The following is a 19,258-nucleotide window of genomic DNA, read 5'->3' as shown; positions in this document are numbered from 1 at the left end:
TGTACATGTATGTTGATCATAGATGTATTTGTATGAAATAAACCCATGGAGGCATATAGCTTAGAGGTCAGTATACAAGCTTTGGTTTCAGAAAACCTGTGTTCAAATTTTGACTGTGCTTCTTACTTGTTGGAACATGTTAAGAACCTTAAGAAAATAGGCTTTCCCTTGGTTATTGTGAAGACTGAAAGAGACAATATAGAAACGAGACTCCCCAGGCCCTGGCACATACTGTGTCCCTGGCATAGATTAAACGTGGTAATGGAACCATTTTACCTTGAGTAGGAAACAGTGCCAGACAACACACAGTATGAGGGCATCTTCCAGCTCCTCCGCCGCTAGATATCTCAAACACTCAGTTCCTCAATATCCCAACGATGAATGTCATCTTAGGTCACAGTTCCATTGTGTAATAGTCTACTCATTCAAAATGTCAGAGGAAGCAGGGAGCTTTGGACATGGTGCTGGTCTTTGCTCAGAAACCCTGGAAGTTGTATGAAGAGACCATGGCCACCTCTGAAACTCAGGGTCAGAGAGCTGTTCTCAAAAAATGAATTTATATGCCTTGTGGTCCCAAGGCCTAACAGAAAATAATAGCCTCAAAACAAGAAAGTGTCCTTGGCCTCCCATATTTTTGTTTCAACTCTTAATTTCAAAAGATCATCACGCATGAAGTTTATGTTTTAACAACTAAAAGCTACTTACATGGAAAGAATGGTCAGGGAGTTGGAGGTGTGGCTCAGTCAGTAGAGCATTAGCCGAAGAGCGAAAGTGGCTGTCAGGACTAAGTTCAAGTTCCAGTCTCGGACCTAGAAAAAAGCAAAACAAAGAATGATCAGAAAGTAAGAAAACAAAACAGGACCATAACTTTTGAGCAAGTGTTATTGTACTTGACCTCAAGCCATCGTTTGAGCCTGTCACTAGTCAAAAATTGCTTCCTATAAACACAAACACAGGTTTCTTCCTTCCTGTGGGCCTCAAGTTCTACTTATCTAAGTGGATCTATCAGAGTCCCTGAGTTATGTTTCAAAGATGCCATCCCAGGACCCCCGCCATGACCTTCAGAATCAGATTTTCTAGGGGTGGGCCCAGGAATAGCATTGGCAATAAGTTCCCTGGGTTGAGTTGAAGAACACTAGAGTTTGTGAGGTCACTGCCTGCAGTGTGATTTGGCAGAAACTGGGACTCATTCTCGTGGAAAATCCCAAGCGCACATTCACTTACAACAGTAATAAACCCTCTCATTGTATTCATGAGGTCCAATCCCTGTAATCATAGTTTTAAACCAGGAGTGACTCTTTATGCTAATTTTTTCTTAACTTCTGGAGTTTAGGATCCGCCTTGGGTGCAGGGCACTTTTCTCCTTCTTGGGTGGTTTGGGTAGGCCAAATGCTGTATCTTTGAGGAAGGACCCAGTCTTCCTGGACCCGCTGACCTCCAGTTCCAAAGGTCAAAGTATATCTTGGGTAAAGTCCATGTATGTGTGTCCTGAAATTATTTCAGAAGTGGGAACACCTGCTTTATATCAATATTTACATTCTCCCGCTTCCTTTTTATATGAGTTATTGAAGGTTGGTTGGCTTCCACTTCTTACCCTTAAAACAGAGTCCTCCATGGCAAGATGACCTCATAGCTTTTAGGTTTCAGATGATGGCAATGACCTTTGTGATGATGGTGCTGCTTCTGTTATGGGAAGCATGGACTGCTTTCCAGTGGAGAAACTGCTCTGTTTTCTCCTGTTGGATTCCAGAGGCCCTGTCCTCAGCCAGGCATTGCTTAGATATAGAAGGAAATTCATAGTGGAGTATAAAAAGCCATATTGAAACTTTTCGATTTTGTTCTTAAAAAAAAAAATAGTACTGACAGTTGGTGAAGTGTGGATTTGTCATCTAGAGACAGACTAGCACGGATTAGTGTTTCAGTGAGAAAGTGCCCCAGCAGGCAGGTTTGGGAACAGGTTGTAGGTGGTGACAGTACCCACAGCAGATTTCCCACAACCATAAGCCCAGGGAAAGAGCTCTGTTATCTAGAAATTGAAGTGCTTTTACACTCAGCAAACACGATACTTTTCCTTGAGATAATTGTTTTGAATTTGTCTTAGTATTCTCTTTGTGAGGGTCGAGATCCTGGTACCTACATAGGCAAAATGGGTACAGTCAATAAAGAGAAGAGTGGTTTAGGGAACTCCTGATGTAATGCAGGACTGTGCCCTCTAGCATGTAAATCCGGATTCCTGTCTCTAGGAAGAGGTCTACCTTGAAAAATATAGTCTTATTCGTACCAGCTTTGATCTCTTAGCATCCTGAATACTTAACCACAACAAAGAAGAACAGAACTGGGCCACTTTCCCAATTTCTGTAGGACAGATGATTTTTCTTTTTTTTGGGGGGGTGTCAGTCATGGGGTTTGAACTCAGGGTCTGAGTACTGTCTCAGAGCTCTTTTGCACAAGGCTAGCACTCTACCACTTTGAGCCACAGCACTGTTTCCATTTTTCTTGTGGTTAAGTGAAGATAAGAGTCTCACGGACTTTGAACACAATCCTTAGATCTCAGACCCCTGAGTTGCTAGTCCAGGTGTGAGCCACCAGCACCCATCTCAGATAATTCTTGAACCTCTCACACATTTAATTTATCTGGCAGAAAAGATCTAGACTATCCAGAAAGATCTAGACACCCAGATAGAAAAAGGAACAAAAGTTCTCTCCCCAAAAGTCAGATGTAACTGAATAGTCGTTTGGAGAAAATAGGTATTTTTCTTCTCAGCTTTGTCGTCCACACAACACTGATACCTATGGCCTACTTTTGTTTCTTTATTCTTCTAATTAAGTTTTAAATTTAAAGGCAAAAGATTTGGTGACAGTAATGGTGGTAGTAATGGTGATGACATGAAGTCTTTTTAAAATTTTCTTTTCTTTTTTAAAGCATTTCTGAGTGATTATACCTAGCAATCTTACAAATCAGGGGTTCTGACCAATTTGCCACAGGCTCTTTGCATGTGCTATCCCCTCTGCCAAGAGGGAACAGTTTATTCCCTTTAAGTCTCTGATCATATGTCACTTTATCTGATGGCCTTCCAGACCACCCACCTAAATAGTATCTCCATCATTCTCCACTTAGTACTCTTTTATTTTACTCCCAACATATTTGATTCTTAGTAGATATTCATTGTTTTCTTTCATCCTCCATAGATTTTGAAATCCATTAAGTTAGAGCTTTGTGTCTGTCATCTGCTGTTTATCCCCAGAACCTTGAGCACACTATTGCTTGACCTCAGCCAGCATCTGGAGTATGTGTGCATTGGGTATGTGATCTTGACATGCCCTGACTCACTTGACCCTTACAATACCCCTATCCACTCAGCAAGTAAACAGCATCGCTACCACAGATCAGGAACCTGAGGCCAAGTGTGGTGTTCTCCAAGGTCTGACTACTTCACCAAGTAATGGAGCCAACTTCAGCCTTCTCTTACTTAAGTCTGGCTAGGAATATGTTCTGTCTGTATGTGAAAATATTGTAAGGAGAATAAGGAGTCTTATGTCACACAAAAACCAAGGAGGGAAACGATCGAGTAATGATAAACATTCAGGCAAGAAGTGTATAACTGCATCTACTCGCTGAGTTCAACTCTGACTTCTGTCACTTGTGAGTGGTATGACACTGGGCAAGTTACCCATCCAGCAGCATCACTTCTGAAGCAAGAATAATGCAGGAGGATGATATGAAAGTAATAAAAAGGATTAAAAACTATGAGTACCTGAGTTCAAATCCCAGTCACTACCCAAAGGAAAAGAAAAACATGGGGAGATGGGGGGGTGGGAATCAAAGCACTCCTATTGCCCCTAGAGGCACATTTTCTATGTATAGAAGAGAACCTGCCTGGGTGATCACATTCAGCCCTGGGCAGAAGTAATCTCTGTCTGGCAGGAGGAATCCTCGGTAAGCTTCTGACAGATGTCTGGCTTCCTCCACATGAATTCTGTGTCCTACTTGTTAGCAGGGTCTGAATGTGACTGAGCCTGGCTCCTTGCCTTTTATGGAGGCAGAGAATGCCCTGTCAACATGGCGAATCATCAGATGACTTTACCTTTGAGAACTAAATTGAGCGCAGGACTCCGCCTCCTGCAGGCATCTGTTTCAGCTTTGCCAGTAGCTCTGATGAACTGGATGAGGTTCATAAATCTCACTCTTAAACTGTCTCAACATATGTTCAGTTTCCCTAAGAGTGCAAAACCTGAAGCCAGACTTGCAGGTGGTCTCCTTTTAAACCCTGTCTCTCTCAGTCAGTGGCTAAGGGACTGTGGAAAATTATTCTGGTGCTTTCCTCTCTCCTTTCCCGCTCACCTTCTTTCATGAGGATGGACCCATTGAGGTGCCTACTCTTTGTCTCCACAAACTTCAACTTCTATATATATTTTTTGGGGAGAGGGTCCGGTCCTGGGGCCTGAACTCTGGACCTGGGCGCTGTCCCTCAGCTCTTCAGCTCAAGGCTCTACCACTTGAGCCACAGCGCCACTTCCGGCTTTTTTCTTTTTTTTTTTGCTTATGTGGTGCTGGGGAATGGAACTCAGGGCCTCATGCATACAAGGCAAGCGCTCTACCACTGAGCCACCTTCCCAGCCTAACTTCTATATTTTGACAGATAACATAGTTTAATATACTTTTTTTTCTTTTTGGATGCCATCCTAGGGCTTGAACTCAGTTCTGGGTACTGTCCTTGAGCTTTTTTTTTTTGTTTTTGCTCAAGGATAGTGGTCTATCATTTAAGCCACAGCCCCATTTCTGCTTTTTGGTAGTGTATTGGAAATAAGTCTCTCAGACCTTCCTGCCTGGCTGTCTTCAAACCTCGATCCTCAGAGCTCAGCCTCCTGAGTAGCTAGTTGCCACCGGCAACTGGCTTAATATATTTTTATTAAGGAAAAAAAAGATTTTCCTTTGCATATGTCCTTACTACAAGAATCTGATTTAGAATTTGTATTTCCAGATCAAGTAAACATATATGTTCTGAAGGTTATGGCCCAAAACTGGTTGCTTGTTTTCCTCCCTTTGTCTAATTGCAATTCTCTTTGTGATGCATTTCTATCTGGAGAGAATTATTTTTGTCTGTCTATTTTTCCTCAAATGAAATACCTGGGTAAGCTTTCTGAACTCAGAGATAATTGTTTCTTCTTGAGAAGTGAGAGATTTCCAGATGGTGTATATAATTCATGTGGTGAAGTCATTTTATTTCCCCCTCTTGGAGTCTGTAGGTGCTTGTCCCACTGTCTTTTGGCTTTTAGTTTTGCAGTTAGACAAGAGCTAGATTTAAGGTCTATCCAAAGGCGTGTGTGGGAGGGAACCTCATAAATAGGCATTCAGGGAATTTGACTGTGAGTGAAGATCATGCTGTGTCCAGAAAAATGTGCAAGAGAGCGAAGTTGGGACATCCTCCCTGGTCTCCACTTGGGCTCTGATTCTCACACCTTCTTGTTATTGGTGTTACAGATATCTGAGAAGTATGGGCTGCCTGTGGAGAAGATAGCAAAACTTTACAAGAAAAGCAAAAAAGGGTAAGAAATCAGAGAAGCTTACACGATGTATGTGTTGTTGTTTTTTAAACAATACCTGTCCTTTTTTAATCTCTGTTGTTCATCTTTAGGAAAGATGTTTCATCTTTCATTTGCAGAGCAGCAAATGCTGTGCATTGTGAAGGTCTATAATGGGAGAAGGCAGGGAGGAGAGAGGGAGACAGAGGAGATTGCAGTGATGTCCAATGGCAAGATGAACAGGTAGACTAGAAGGGCCTGAAGGATCTTGGGGACACTGGGGAGAATAGCAAGGTCACCCTCTGCAATGAGTGAAGTTTATAATGAAGGAAACCTCATGTGGCTCACAGTGTTGGTTTCTGGGTGGCAGAAGTGAGATTAAAAAAAGTGTCTGGAGCTGGGTGCAAGTGGCTCATGCTTGTAATCCTAGTTACTCAGGAGGCTGAGATCTGAGGATCATGGTTCAAAGCCAGCCTGGGCAGGAAAGTCCATGAGACTCTTATCTCCAACTAACCACCAGAAAACCGGAAGTGGCGCCATGGCTCAAGTGGTAGAGCATTATTGGGGGTTCTCTGTTTCTGAGTGTGCTGACTGGTTGATGGAAAGCTCTTGGTGGCAAGCTTACCAAAATGCATACTACAAGTCTTTCCAAGCTCACACTGGAGCAGGTGTGTTAGAGTAATGTCTCAAATTCCTGCTGGTGACTAGAAATTCTCAATGCTGATGAACCCATTGCTGATGATAATACTGCCCTTGAGTCTATCAATCCCAGTGCTAAAGGCTTTTATCCAAATAACAACCCTCTAAAGCAGGGCAGTTTGATAGTTATTCTTTTTCAATCCAGGATCTATCTGCCTTCCAAGATTGACATAAGCTGGGGACTTCTGAGTCACAGACAGAATTTGTTGGTTTTCTTAAAACAAAGTCCACCCAAGATAGCTTCAGAGTGAAGCAAAGTAAGTTTCCAAGACTAGCTCAGCCATGCACTAGCTGGGTGAACTCGAAGAGACAATTGTTTGTGTGAGAAATGACTGTTTTCTCATTTGCAAAGTGATGCTGATAAGATCTACCTCCAAGATTGCTGTGACATTAAATGCAAGGCCTCTGAAGCGTGGCCGTGGATTATGTGTTCAAAAGGGGTAGCTGCAATCCTTGTTTATTTAATTCTTCCTACTAAGGGCAGTGTAATATGGCTTCATGAAAAGAGTTAGGGGCCCTAACTATCTTGGTTTTGGCTCTGTCGGCAGCTAACTGTGCTCATTTCTCTGAGCCTCAGTTTACTAATCTATAAAGCAAGAGGATCAGGTTGAATGATTTCAGAAATTCTATATAATAAGAAGTCATGAGGCTGGGTGCTAGTGGCTCATGCCTGTAATCCTAGCTATTCAGGAGGCTGAGGTCTGAGGATCGCAGTTCAAAGCCAGCCTGGACAGGAAAGTCAGTGAGACTCTTATCTCCAATTAACCACCAAAAAACTGGAAGTGGCACTGTGGCTCAAGTGGTAGAGCGCTAGCCTTGAGCTGAAGAGCTGAGGGATAGTGCCCAGGCCCAGAGTTCAAGCCCCATGACTGAAAAAAAAAAAAGGAGTCATGAAACAGAAACCTTGCTTTCCTCAGTTTTATTTCATTTGTTTATTGATTGATTGGGACTGGGCCTGGGGCTTGAACATGGGCCTGAGCTCCCTATCCCTTAGCTCTTTTGGTTAAGTTCTTGGAGATAAGAGTTTCATGGACTTCCTTGCCTGGACTGCCTTCAAAACACTGATCTCAGATCTCAGGCTCATGAGTAGCTAGGATTACAGGCATTGTGCCACCAGGTTTTGGGACAAAGGAGATAGAATGAGAACCTTTCTCTGCCTTGTTTTCTTTCTCTCCCTCCTAGCCCCTACTTGGGGAGGGGGGCACCAAGTACCCCAGCCTGAACCCACCCTTGCAGTGAGCCCACTGTTCACAGTATTTCTTCTTCTCTCCACCCCACCCTGCTCTGTCCCTCCCGTGGCAGCATCTTGGTGAACATGGACGACAACATCATTGAGCACTACTCCAATGAGGACACCTTCATCCTCAACATGGAGAGCATGGTGGAAGGCTTCAAGATCACACTTATGGAGATCTGAGCCCTAGGATTGGCATTCACTGGCAGGAGTTCTGAATACATTCTTCCCTGGGAGAGATGGGGATCCCTATCACCCCAGAACTCAGAGACCCACCTCACCCATCCTACAAGTGCTGTTACAAGACTGCTGGAAAGCGGGCAGGGCCTCTGGTCCCTCTGGTTGTCAGTCTGATTGACCCTCCACCTGCTTCTCCATGGAGCCAAAGGCTGCGTCTCTCAGTAGATTGCTTTGGGCCTGTGGGGTCCTTATTTATTGCCCATCAGAACTCTGAAGGCCACTGCTGGCTCCATAGGAGACCCTCCAGAGTCGCCCCTTAAAGGGAAGCAAACTAGTCTATTCATCTCGAAGAACCTGACCAGTGGCCACTTCTTTCTTACCCGCTCACGTCCTTGAGTGCATGGACAGAAGGAGCTGCTTCTTGTGCAGCTGTCACAGGTGAGCACAGAAGTGGACAACGTTGAAACTGGTCAAAACCCTTCAGATTGTTCTGACGAAGGTCATTTTGCTAAATACCTCCAGCAAGTGGCCACCAGGCCTTGTAAATGAAGACATTCAGCTACCATGGAGTCAGTCAAGAACACAGAATGTGTGCCTGGCGATCATGTACATAGTGTTTATAATATTGCAATAATATATTTTGCCTGTGGCATGTGGGCAGGTTTGCTGCCACGGGCCAAGGGGAGGCACAGACATGAAGACTTAGAGCTGTTGTTGCTGCACCTGTTCCGGACCCAGGCTAGAGAAATGGCCTTGGAGTCTCAAGTGACTATGGTGGTGCCGTGATACATTCTCCCTTGGGTGTATCTGAGGCCTGGTCCCTTGTCCCCAGAGAATAGGATGCCTCGGGCAGATCGCTGCATTTATCTCATGATATGATGCCTCACTGGACTGTTCCTTCAAGCTGTCTTGACAGAAGTTCAGCTGATTCTGCAGCTTTGGTAAAGGCAATGCATGAACTCCCTGGAAAGACTGTAGGGGCTTTGCCCTGGGGCTCTGGGGATGGGGCTCTGCTGGGAACTGCTTAGCCGTGGTGAGAGTCCTGGACACTGGGGAGGGCCTCACAGTTTACAAGCACATCCTTCATCTCAAGTGGATCCTTTGAAAGCCCATCGGCAGTGCTGAGTGCCGCCCCAGGAGCTCAGCTCTGAGCGGCAAGCCAGGCTTCCTCTTGTGCCTGGAGACTGGAAAGGGAGGACTCAGCCACCTGAACCCCTGCTTTCTGGAGTTAGAGGGAGAGTGAGAAAGCCCTGTGAGCATCTGCTTTTCTGAAACCAGCCTCAAGAAGCAGGCTGGGGACAGGAGCTGGTGGTGATCACACCTGTAAACCTAGCTACCCAGGAGGCTGAGATCTGAGGATCATGGTTCAAAGCCAACCTGGACACACAAATCTGAGAGACACTTATCTCCAGTGAACCAGCAAAAAGCCAAAAGTAGAGGTGTGGCTCGCATGGTAGAGCACCAGCCTTAAGCAAAAAAAGCCAAATGAGAGCAAGAGGCACTAAGTTCAAGCTCTAGTACTGGCTCAAAAAGAAAAGCAAAGAAGCAGGCTGCAGGCTGGGAGAGAGAAAGCCTTGTCCTGCTGCTACACGCCCTGGGAGATGAGGAGAAAAACTGCCCTGAACTGTCACAAAGAAGCAACATGTTGGGCTGCTGTTCCCTTTGAGGGGGCAGGAAGGTGATATAGGGTGGGTGTTGCCCCTAAGGGCTGAAGCACTTGTGGTAGCCAGGCACCTCCTACTCCAAGGCCAGGATCTAGGAAAGAATCCATGTATTCGGGTCCACGTTTGTTCGTAAAGCACTTTGATGTCTTACATGGAGGTCCAGCTATCTCACCTGCCCTGAGGTCCAGTCCCTGAGAGAGAGAGAGAGAGAGAGAACACTACACTATAGTCTGGTTTAGTGCCTTGAGACTTCAGAGGAATTGAACAGAATGGAAACCAGGTGCCACACCAACGGGACCCTGAAGACACCTAAGGGGGCGCCTTTCCGTGTGTCCTCTGGATATGCCCCCCCCACCCCCCACCCTTTCTACCAACCACCCCCATGGCACCAAGGGTTGCATCTGAGGCTCAACTCTGCTCCAGTCTGTTGCTTCCTCCTCTCCTCCAATCGCCATACCCTGGCTCAGCACCCTTACCCCTGGGGACCATCCTGGGTACTAGCAGGGCTCTGTTTTGTTCTAAGACAGACAAATACAGTGTGGGAAATATACATACTACACACTGCTTGTGCTCCTTGGGTTATCTATAGCTTCAAACAGAGTTGGTAGACCAATCTAGGCCACAGAATTCCAGAGTAGGGAAAAGGCAGATGTGTGGCAGCTTGACACAGGCTACTGACTCTTACCACTCCAGCTATTTTTTTTTAAAAACTATTTGCTGAGCTTACCCTAAGGCAGAAGATGAACCAGAGATGCCTTTGTCCTAAGTTCCTAAGTAGTCAGGGTGGTGACCATTGCTAGAACCAAGGATGTAAGGCCAATCAATGCCATCAAAGGGGGATACAGAGTGTCAAATCCATGAATCTATGCCCTCTGCCTTCTCAGAGCACTTTGTGGCTAACTTCCAAGTGTCTGTCCTTCACTGTGTATGTTAGCAGGGCTTTATGAGCAAAATTTCCCAAGCAAAAACACTCCAGCAAAAGAAGGAAACTTGCCACATCTACTCTGTCCCTCGAGTTAATCATACCCAAATAAATAATAAGCTTTTAGAAAATATATGATCCATAAAAGACAGCAGCAGACATGTGAAGCAAGTTATTTTTTCTTATAATGACATATTGTTTAAACCTTTCCGATGTTTAAACATTGAAATCAACAGAAATGTGCAGTCTGGTATCTGCAAATTGGTTCCTCAAAGACTAAGGAGCTTCCTAGCCCAGAAACTTGGGAAACAGGAAATGAGTGAAACATTTATTTTACCTTTGTATTTAAGAATCATGAAATTGTAACTGAAATAGAGGCTTTGTGCCAAATTCTAAGAATGGCCTTTCTCAAAGACATGCAAGGGGAGACTGAATATATATATATATATATATGTATATGTGTATATATATATATATATTCATATGTATTCTCCCACATAAACAAAAAAAACATAAATGTAACTTAATAGTTTTGTAAATGGGAGAGGGGAATCTATAAACTATAAATACAGTTATTTTATTTTTTGTACATTTTTAAGAAGAAAAATAAATATTCATAACATAAGAATGAAACAACAGTGTCTGGTGTTTTCTGTATGAGTTGGAACTCTTTGCCTGAATGGAAGAAAGTCTTGGTATGACCTTAGAAAATTTCAGCCTTCCTTAGCACCCAGAGCCCGGGGCTGTAACAGAGCAGCAATTTGCTCTTCAAGGTACTTTTTCCTCACCTCCCTTTGATCTTAAGAGAGAAGGGGGAAAGAAGGTTCAGGTGTTCCCTTTGCAGGCTCCCAGGGTGGGTGCCTTGCTCGAGCTCTCTTCCTCTCTCTCTACTTTCTCTCTCTCTTTCTCTCTCTCTCTCTCATACACACACACACACACTTTTTGTAGTACTGGGATTAGAACTCAGGGCCTTGTGTTTGCTAAGGATGAGCCACAACCCCAGTCCTTTTCCATGTGTGTGCGTGTGAGTATGCATGTGTGCGTGTGTGCGTGCACTGGTTCTGGGGTTTGAATTCAGGGCCTGGGCATTCTCCCAAGCTGTTTTGCTCAAGTCCAGAGCTCTACAACTTGAACCACGGCTTCCCTTCTGGCTTTTTTGGTAATTAATTGGAGATATGACTGTCCCAGAGTTTCCTGCCAGACTCACTTTGAGCCATGATCCTCAAATGTCATCTTCTTGAGTAGTGAGAATTGGTACTTGGCTCTTCTGGCTTTTTAGATTTTTCAGATAGGGTCCAAGACTTATGCATAGGTCAGCTTGGGACTTTAGCTCTCTTACTTCCATCTCCCAAGTAGCTAGGACTGCAGGTGTGTACCATCACACCTGGCCCAAGATGTGTCTTGTTTTGACCCATCCCTGAGGCTGGAGCAGATTCTGCCCTCCCACTTCTGTCTTTACTTCCAGTCTCCCTGGCCCTCCCTTGACCTCCTCAAAATCTTTTAGTTTCTCTGGGCCAACTTCTGTGTTAGAGGCTAAAAACCACATGGCTTAAACCTCCATTTCATAAGATGCTCTTACCCTGGAACCCACACCAGCAAGCATCATCCTTGTCTGTTGGGGTGCAGTGCCATTCCCACCTGCTCCAACTATTGTCTGTGAGGACCTCCTGAGAGCATCTGTTGCAAGCAATGAACAGACCTGTGTTCTTTTGTTTCCCTTTCTCTGTCTACCCATGTCCTCAGCTTTTCAAATCCAGCTAATGCTTTGCCTTCAACAAGCCTGCCCTTGACTGACCCGACCCCCAGTGACCTCCAGTGGCCTCCACTCCTGAACCAGAAGCGGGAAAAGAGTAGCTGCATTATTGACTGAGTAGTCTTTTGGAGAAATCATGGAATTTGAAATGGGCCACAAAGCTTTAATCACAATCTGTGTCCTACCACCTCATGAGGAAGTCTGCCTATTCTTCAAATCTGCCTGAGTAGGTTGTGCTAGGGATGCAAAGGCTTTCTACATCCCCCTACCCTTGGCTTGTGGCCACCACAGTGCAGTTTGGTGAATTAGGCTTACCATGTGTGAAGCCCTCCCCGCCCCCAGGGCATTTCCTGGACCATCACCTTAATAGCATACGCCCCTTGTCCCTCAGGGATTTACCAGAAAACCTCTATAAATGGGTGCATGGATTGATATTGCAGACTTGGGGGGGGGGAAACATGATGAAAAGCAGCCAATGACAACACTCACCCATTTCTTCCCTGGGCAGCAAACATCCATCTCATACCACTCAGGTAGAAGAACTCCATTTCTGCTTTGCCATCAGGCAGAGGTAAACTTCTCTGCAGTTGTGTTCAGGGCTGGACAGAAGTTTCCAGCTAAGCTAAGTGTCCCTTCCAGATCAACCCTTGGCTTAATAATGTCTACATGCCACAGAATGCCAAAACTGTCGTGCTTAGTACTAGTTCAGGCTCACCATTGAGCATGTGAGCAGGATGAATGCCAAAATACTGCTACTGGGAAGGTGGGGGCAGGGGGTGAGGGGAGGCATCGAGGGAGAGAGATTTGTCTGCTTGCCTGCCTGCCTGGTGGGTACTGGTGGCTAAGGTATTATTAAGTATGAGGTATTTACTAAGGGTTGGGTTGGCAGTTCCAGCTGCCCTGGATTTGAAGTGTTTTCACCATTTCTTTCAGAGAACTAAAATCCCAGATACTTCCTGGAGGAGTGTTGAGAAAAGAAGTGATGACGTAAGCTTCACCATGACGCTGGCCACGCTGCTGTGTAATAGCCCTGCGTTGTAATATTGTTAGCATCCTCAGGAATGTCTGGGACTGTTGAGACTGAGCATCGCATGTTAACACAGACAGCAAATTCCCAGGATGTGGGCATGCAGTCAGCACTGAACTGAAGAAAATATTTTCTTTCCTGGGGCTTGAACTGAGGGCCTGGCGCTGTCCTTGAGCTTTTTGGTAGTGCTCTACCACTTGAGCCATAGCTTCAATTCTGACTTTTTGGTGTTTAATTTTGAGAGAAGAGTCTCTCACTGGCTTTCCTGCCCAGGCTGGTGGTGAGCTGTGGTCCTCAGATCTTAGTCTCCTGAGTAGCTAGGATTACAGGTGTGAGCCACCAGCACCTGCCTAAGAAAATCCTATAACTGAACAAATAACTGGGAATGTCCTGGACATAAATGTCCCTCTTCATCTCACATCCATCTATCTTCCTGTTTTATTTGACTGATGTGCTTCTGAATCAGGAAATACAGGGCTCCAGGACTTCATTTGGTTGTTGTTGCTTCAAATAACCTAAAAATCTACAACTTTGGGGAAAGTGGTGAGCATAGTCCTAGCAAAGTCCAGGGGCATTTGGAGAACATCTCCATTTCTTCATAGGACAGTCCTTGGAGCTCTCTGCCTTGCCTAAGGGACTAACCACCCCCTTGGGTGGTAAGTCTCTGCCATATTGAATAGGCTAAGAAGGGACTCAGCTGGGCCAGGACATTGAGAAGATGCTGTAGACTAGGAGCATCAGGTGCAGCTGACGGCAAGCCAGTGCTGGTCTTTACAGACCAATTGTATGTGGTCAGGTTGGCCTGAAGGGGCCTATAAAAGCTAACACAAGTTAGCAAGTTTGAGCCCCCTGTTCTGCCAGTATTGGCCTTCTGGGAAAGTAACAAGGCTGAAAACACAAACACAGAAAGCTCTGAAGAGGTTTAGGCGTGGCATTGTGTCCTCTCTTCCGCTGAGTCCTCTCAGACTGAGCTGGGAGGGGAGAGGACTATTAATTTCCCTAGACTTACCTGGATCCCACTGAGACAAAGTTTGCTTCAGCTTCTCCAGCTGGGCCTAATGTTCAGATTCCAGTTTGTGAAAGGCAAGGAGGCAGGAAGAAAGTGAGAGTAATATCAGAGGGAAGTAAGGAATCATATGTACACGGAGGAGGCTTTGGGATAGAGTTTTGGGCTGAGTGCGCTCTCCTGTCCCTCTTCCTACCCACCGAGGTTCTTTGTATCTCTATAGGCAGAAACAGTACCCCAAACCCAAATCTGCAGCCTCACTAAGACCCAAGTCAGGAAAATATCACATTCAGGACAACCATATTAAACAATAAACATGCTTTAATGCCAGGCAAGAGCTACACAAAATCAACTGATATGAGGCTGCTTATAATATATATATATATATACATATATATATATATGGTCATTAAATCCACTTGTGGAAAGACCCCATGGGGCATATCGCTGGGATGGGACAGCACTTGCAGCACCTCTTCACCCTGAGGTGTGAACAGTTGAGTGTTCTGTAGCATCCTTCAGGTCCTAAGCCATGTCCCTTGGTTCACCACTGAACAGTCCACTTCCAGAAGTCTCTGAGCAGCAAGGATGGTTAATAGTCCAGTACAGGAGCACTAGGAACCTTCAGGCAGTCAGCCTTCTGGGTGTTGTACAGTACCTTGGCTACTTTTGAATGCACTGGGTAAGACATACTTAAAGCCTTCCTGGGAAGGAAGAAAAGGAAAAAGAACATCCCTGGAAAAACAGAGACTGGTCAGTATCCAAACTGTACCTTCTAGGGGCATTAGACATGCATTGACTCCTTTTATTTTCTTTTGGTGCCAGTCCTAGGGCTTGAACTCAGGACCTGAGCACTGTCCCTGAGCTTTATTTCCTCAAGGCTAGAGCTCTACTACTTGAGCCACAGCTCTACTTCTGGGTTTGTTTTTTGGGGTGGGGGGGTGCTTAATTGGAGATAAAAGTCTCACAAGCTTTCTTGTCCAGATTGGCTTTGAACCTTAGTCCTCAATGCTTAGCCTCCTGAGTTGCTAGGATTATAGGTGTGAGCCACACAGTAGGCTCAGCTAGATGTCATGACCAAGGGCAAAGCCCAGGCAGGTTTCTCCAACATTAACTGGCTTCAGTAGAAAAGAAGTAAAAGGAAGAATTAAGTTTTCAGTCCGGTTTAGGAAAAATTGGAAGTAACTCCCGAACTCCAGCAGTTGAATGTGCTGCGTTTCTCTTCCCCTCTCTACTCTTAGATTAATTCCTTATTTTGCAAAAGCAAACCTTACCTAGAGAAGAATTTGGCAGGTTTTGGTATAGAACATGAGGAACTGACACTCCAAGGCAGATTATGATCATTGAGCCCAAGGTTCAAAGTTGTACTCTACAAGTTTGTTCATTTTGGGCTCATCATACAAATTTGGACTTTTGTTACCTCTTAGAATGGGCTCAAATCATACACAGGTATCTGGAGGTCGGAATGGACACAGCCTCACTCTCTGTGTAGTTGTTTTTATCTTTCTGTGGTTCCTGTTCTATAGAAAGTGGCTTGGCAGTAGATGGAGCCTTGGGGGCCTCTCTGCCTTCTCTTTTTTTTGGGGGGGGGGTCCGGTCATGGGGCCTGAACTCTGGGCCTGGGCGCTGTCCCTCAGCTCTTCAGCTCAAGGTTAGCCCTCTACCACTTGAGCTACAGCGCCACTTCCGGCTTTTTTCTTATGTGGTGCTGAGGAATCGAACCCAGGGCCTTCCCAGCCCTCCTCTCTGCCTTCTCTGAAGCAGGTTCCCCATACCTACATCCTTGAGAATTTGGGTCTCCCCAGGCCAACTGCTTGACTTGCCTGTAACTAGCAGCTTTTACTCTCAATCCTCAACTGAAATAAGTGTGTGTGTGGTGACCAGCCCAAACGTGTGATATTACTTCTACATTCACAGAACACAAGGATCAGAACTAACTGTTGGGTGCCCCACAGTGGGCCTTAGATAACACAGACATGCTTCCTCTTTCCGCCTTATGATGGCAAAGGCCTGACCTCTGAACTTGTCAAGTTATGACTCTTCATTAAGAACGTGGGCTACATCACTGAGCAGTCCTTATGGACTTCAGCTATATTTTCATGTCTCAGGAGTATACATCTGCTTGTAAAACAACCACACCTCCAATGTCATGCTACCAAAGGGCTGCTAGGCTGAGCTGGCACACTGCCAGCCTGGCTACTCTCAGCCATGTCAACTTCCTGGTGCTCCAATTGTCATCATCCCTGTAACCTGCCCTGTAACTCCAGAAAAGCGCCTCAGATCAAAGTTGGGTCCTACTTTGATGGAATATATAAAATATGCTTGTTGACTGGTACATTTGTACAAAGATATGACTTTAAAACAAGACAGACATTCATTATAGTTGGCTTACTTAACAATAAGCTACTAAAAACAGTCTTCCATAATAAGATTGTATTAGTGCTCACTAAACATGCATTTACAAGGCAAAACACTTAATTTGGTCTGTAATACCCAATATTTTATATACAGCAGTCTTCTGTTGTTGTTGTTTGAAATTACAAGAGGCAACAAATGGATCTGGTTCTGGGACTACATTGCCTTTTGTGTTTGATTTCCAAAGAAACTCATCTTAGCTCAACTAATGTAAACCTTGAGAAAATAGCTGAGCCATCTTTTCTCTCTCCTCCATTCATCTACTTTGAAATGTTCACAGCTTAGAAACTACAGCCTGTTGGGGTGAAGGGTGAAGTGCAAACATCCCAACCTGTTTTTAATAGCTTCACCCCAAAGGATACCTTGTTCTTGGGAATTCCAGCCTCGGGTGCCATTTCAGTCCCTACAATATGTATAGACAGACCCAACTGGGGAATTTCATCTTTCCAACAAAACTCCTGGAAACTTTCAACAAATCAATGCACCGGGCTGCATACAATTCCCTTTGCTTGGCCCTTCCCCAGAGTTTTAGGTTTCAGAACCAAGACATTAGAATCAAAAGAAAAAAAAAACACAACAATTGAAGTCACTGAACGACAAACACCACAGAGTCTTTTCATGCTTCCCACAAGTGCAGTGAGGCTCTGGGCATTCCCATGAAGCGTCCACGATGAGAGCAGCTGCAGGTGAGGGAGTTACAGAGGAAGAAGCATCTGACTGCACAGGAGACAGTGTCACCATCGATATTGTTTGGCAAAAAAAACCCCCAGAAACCCCCCCAAAAACCCAGAAAACCAACAATAACAACAAAGTAAAGAGAAGAATCAAAAGGGAACACAAGAAGCTCTAGGATTCGTGGCGTGGGAAGGTTCAGAACTGGCCAGCACTGCTGGGGTCACACTGAAGGAGGCGTACAATGGAGGGGTCGCTTTTGGCTCCTCGAATGAACTCTTCCAGGGAGAGTTTTCCTAGGAGGGAAGAGAAGGGGTAAGTGGTGGCTGGTGGCACCTGCATGACCTCACACCTTTCCCACTGCATGGAGGGGGCACGGTGGCCTTCCCCGGTAGAGAGCAGCACCCCACCCACCCTCTCAGAGACTGGTTATTGTCTCTGCTCCTCAACAGCTGGGTTGCAGGTCAGTCAGCAAGAACCTGGACAGTCCTTCTGCTTTTAGCTCTTCCAAGTTTCCTGTATTTTGTTGGTTTTGTTTTGTTTTGTCTGGGGAAACAAATGAGTCTCTTTTGTTTTAGAATATGTTGCCTTCTTCAGACTTTGACTTTTTACCTCTATCTCCCAAGTGGCTGAGATTACAGTTTTAATTTAATATTTTTGTGCTGGTCCTGGGATTTGAACTGGAGCCACAGCTCCACTTTTGGTTTTTTGGCGGTTAATTGGAGATAACTGTTTCACAGACTTTCTCGCTGGGGCTGGCCTTGAACTGTGATCCTCAGATCTCAGCCTCCTGAGTAGCTAGGACTATAGGCGTGAGCCATTGGCATCCAGCTTCCCTCCTCCCCTTTTCTCTAAACACATATATTTTATTTGGAAAGCCCAGGACTCTCAGCAGTCACTCTCTGAGAATGCTAACCTAGTCAGGCCCATTGACCTCAGAGTAGCTGAGTCCCAACGGAAGGCTCTACCATTTCCTGTGACCAGTTGCAGTCCAGTGTTTATCCCAGGTAAATCTCCCATCTTCTATCCCTATTCTAAAGAGGCAGGCCTCAGACAGAGCACCAGGAAAGCTGCAATTTAACACGTTCATTATTCAAATAGCTTCATGTTTGTGAAATCTTTGCAAAACACCAAGCTATTTGGTATGGGGGAAACAGGATATAAAAGGATGTCATGCACTTTTATGGAAGAAACACAAATCCAGATTCTCAGGCAGCTGATGCCCACACATAGGTACAAAAAGAGGCCCTGACACCCCACTACTGTTCTGCCTTTCAGCCTCCCATGGGACACATGGCTGCATGTGCCTGTTGTACAGAGCATGCTGACATCTGATTCCAGCAACTTGGAAGGCAGAGATAGGAGAATGGTAGTTTGAGAGCAGTTTGGGCAAAAAAAGTTAGGGAAACCTTATTTCAAAGAACAAGCTAGATATGGTGGCTCACACCTAGGATCCCAACTAAATTCAGGAGGCATAAAAGGAGGATTACAGTTCCAGGCTGGCCCCAGGCAAAAACTTGAGACTCTATCTGAAAAATAATTAAGGCAGAAAGGGTTAGAAGGATGGTTCAAATGGTAGGACATTTGTCTAATAAGTGTAAGGACCTGAGTTCAAACTGTAATCCTACAATAATTAATTAACTGGTTAGTTGCTGAGCACTTTGAGCAGAACGGGTGAGCTGGTAATGACAGCAAGAGTTAAAGAGCTTGTGACTGGCCAAGCCATAAGCTTAAAACACTGAACTCCAGTCCTATATCAAAAATAGTGTTGCTAGATTTGACAAATAAAAAGGGATATCTGGGTAACTTAGAACTTCAGAGAAGCAACAAAGAATTTCTTAGTATAAGTATGTCCCAAATATTGCCTTGGGCATACTCATAAAAAAATTCCTTGTTTTTTTTCTAAATTCAGTTATTTGAGTCTCCTGCATTCTATTTGATAACCTAACATCTAAAAATCATGTCTTTCTTTTTCCTCTTTTCCTTGCCTGTCCTGTCCTGTCCTTTCCTTTTATAATATTTTAAGTTTTGAGACAAGATTTCACCATGGAACCTAAGCTGGCTTTGAACTCCTCCTGCTTCTAATTTCCTAGTACTGAGACTACAGACTACAGCCCGCTTGTCCTTGTGTTTGAAATCTAATGTTCCTTTTTACTTCTGTTT

At 44.9% G+C, this 19,258-nt stretch overlaps 2 protein-coding genes across 5 annotated transcripts in view; one reads left to right on the top strand and one right to left on the bottom strand.

The window, feature by feature from the left end:
- Grhl2 (grainyhead like transcription factor 2) overlaps positions 1 to 8,975 on the top strand; it is a 129,471-nt gene extending 120,496 nt beyond the window's left edge. Inside the window, exons 15-16 of the mRNA XM_042672982.1 lie at positions 5,483 to 5,547; positions 7,525 to 8,975. Coding sequence (XP_042528916.1) covers positions 5,483 to 5,547; positions 7,525 to 7,639 — 180 coding nt within the window. The 3' untranslated portion in view covers positions 7,640 to 8,975. The remainder of the gene's footprint in view (positions 1 to 5,482; positions 5,548 to 7,524) is intronic.
- Positions 8,976 to 16,426: 7,451 nt separating this feature from the next.
- Positions 16,427 to 19,258, bottom strand: part of Ncald (neurocalcin delta) — a 377,152-nt gene continuing 374,320 nt past the window's right edge. For all 4 annotated transcript variants that reach the window (XM_042672983.1, XM_042672985.1, XM_042672984.1 and 1 more), the window contains one exon: positions 16,427 to 17,391. In XM_042672983.1, the coding sequence (XP_042528917.1) occupies positions 17,294 to 17,391 (98 nt within the window). In that variant the 3' untranslated portion in view covers positions 16,427 to 17,293. The remainder of the gene's footprint in view (positions 17,392 to 19,258) is intronic.

The sequence above is a fragment of the Dipodomys spectabilis genome, unplaced genomic scaffold (assembly GCF_019054845.1).
Source record: "Dipodomys spectabilis isolate Male_0828 unplaced genomic scaffold, ASM1905484v1 ptg000783l, whole genome shotgun sequence".
In the NCBI taxonomy this organism is placed as follows: domain Eukaryota; kingdom Metazoa; phylum Chordata; class Mammalia; order Rodentia; family Heteromyidae; genus Dipodomys; species Dipodomys spectabilis.
The sequence above is the reverse complement of the archived record's forward strand: the minus strand, read 5'-3'. Positions and strand labels throughout refer to the sequence as shown.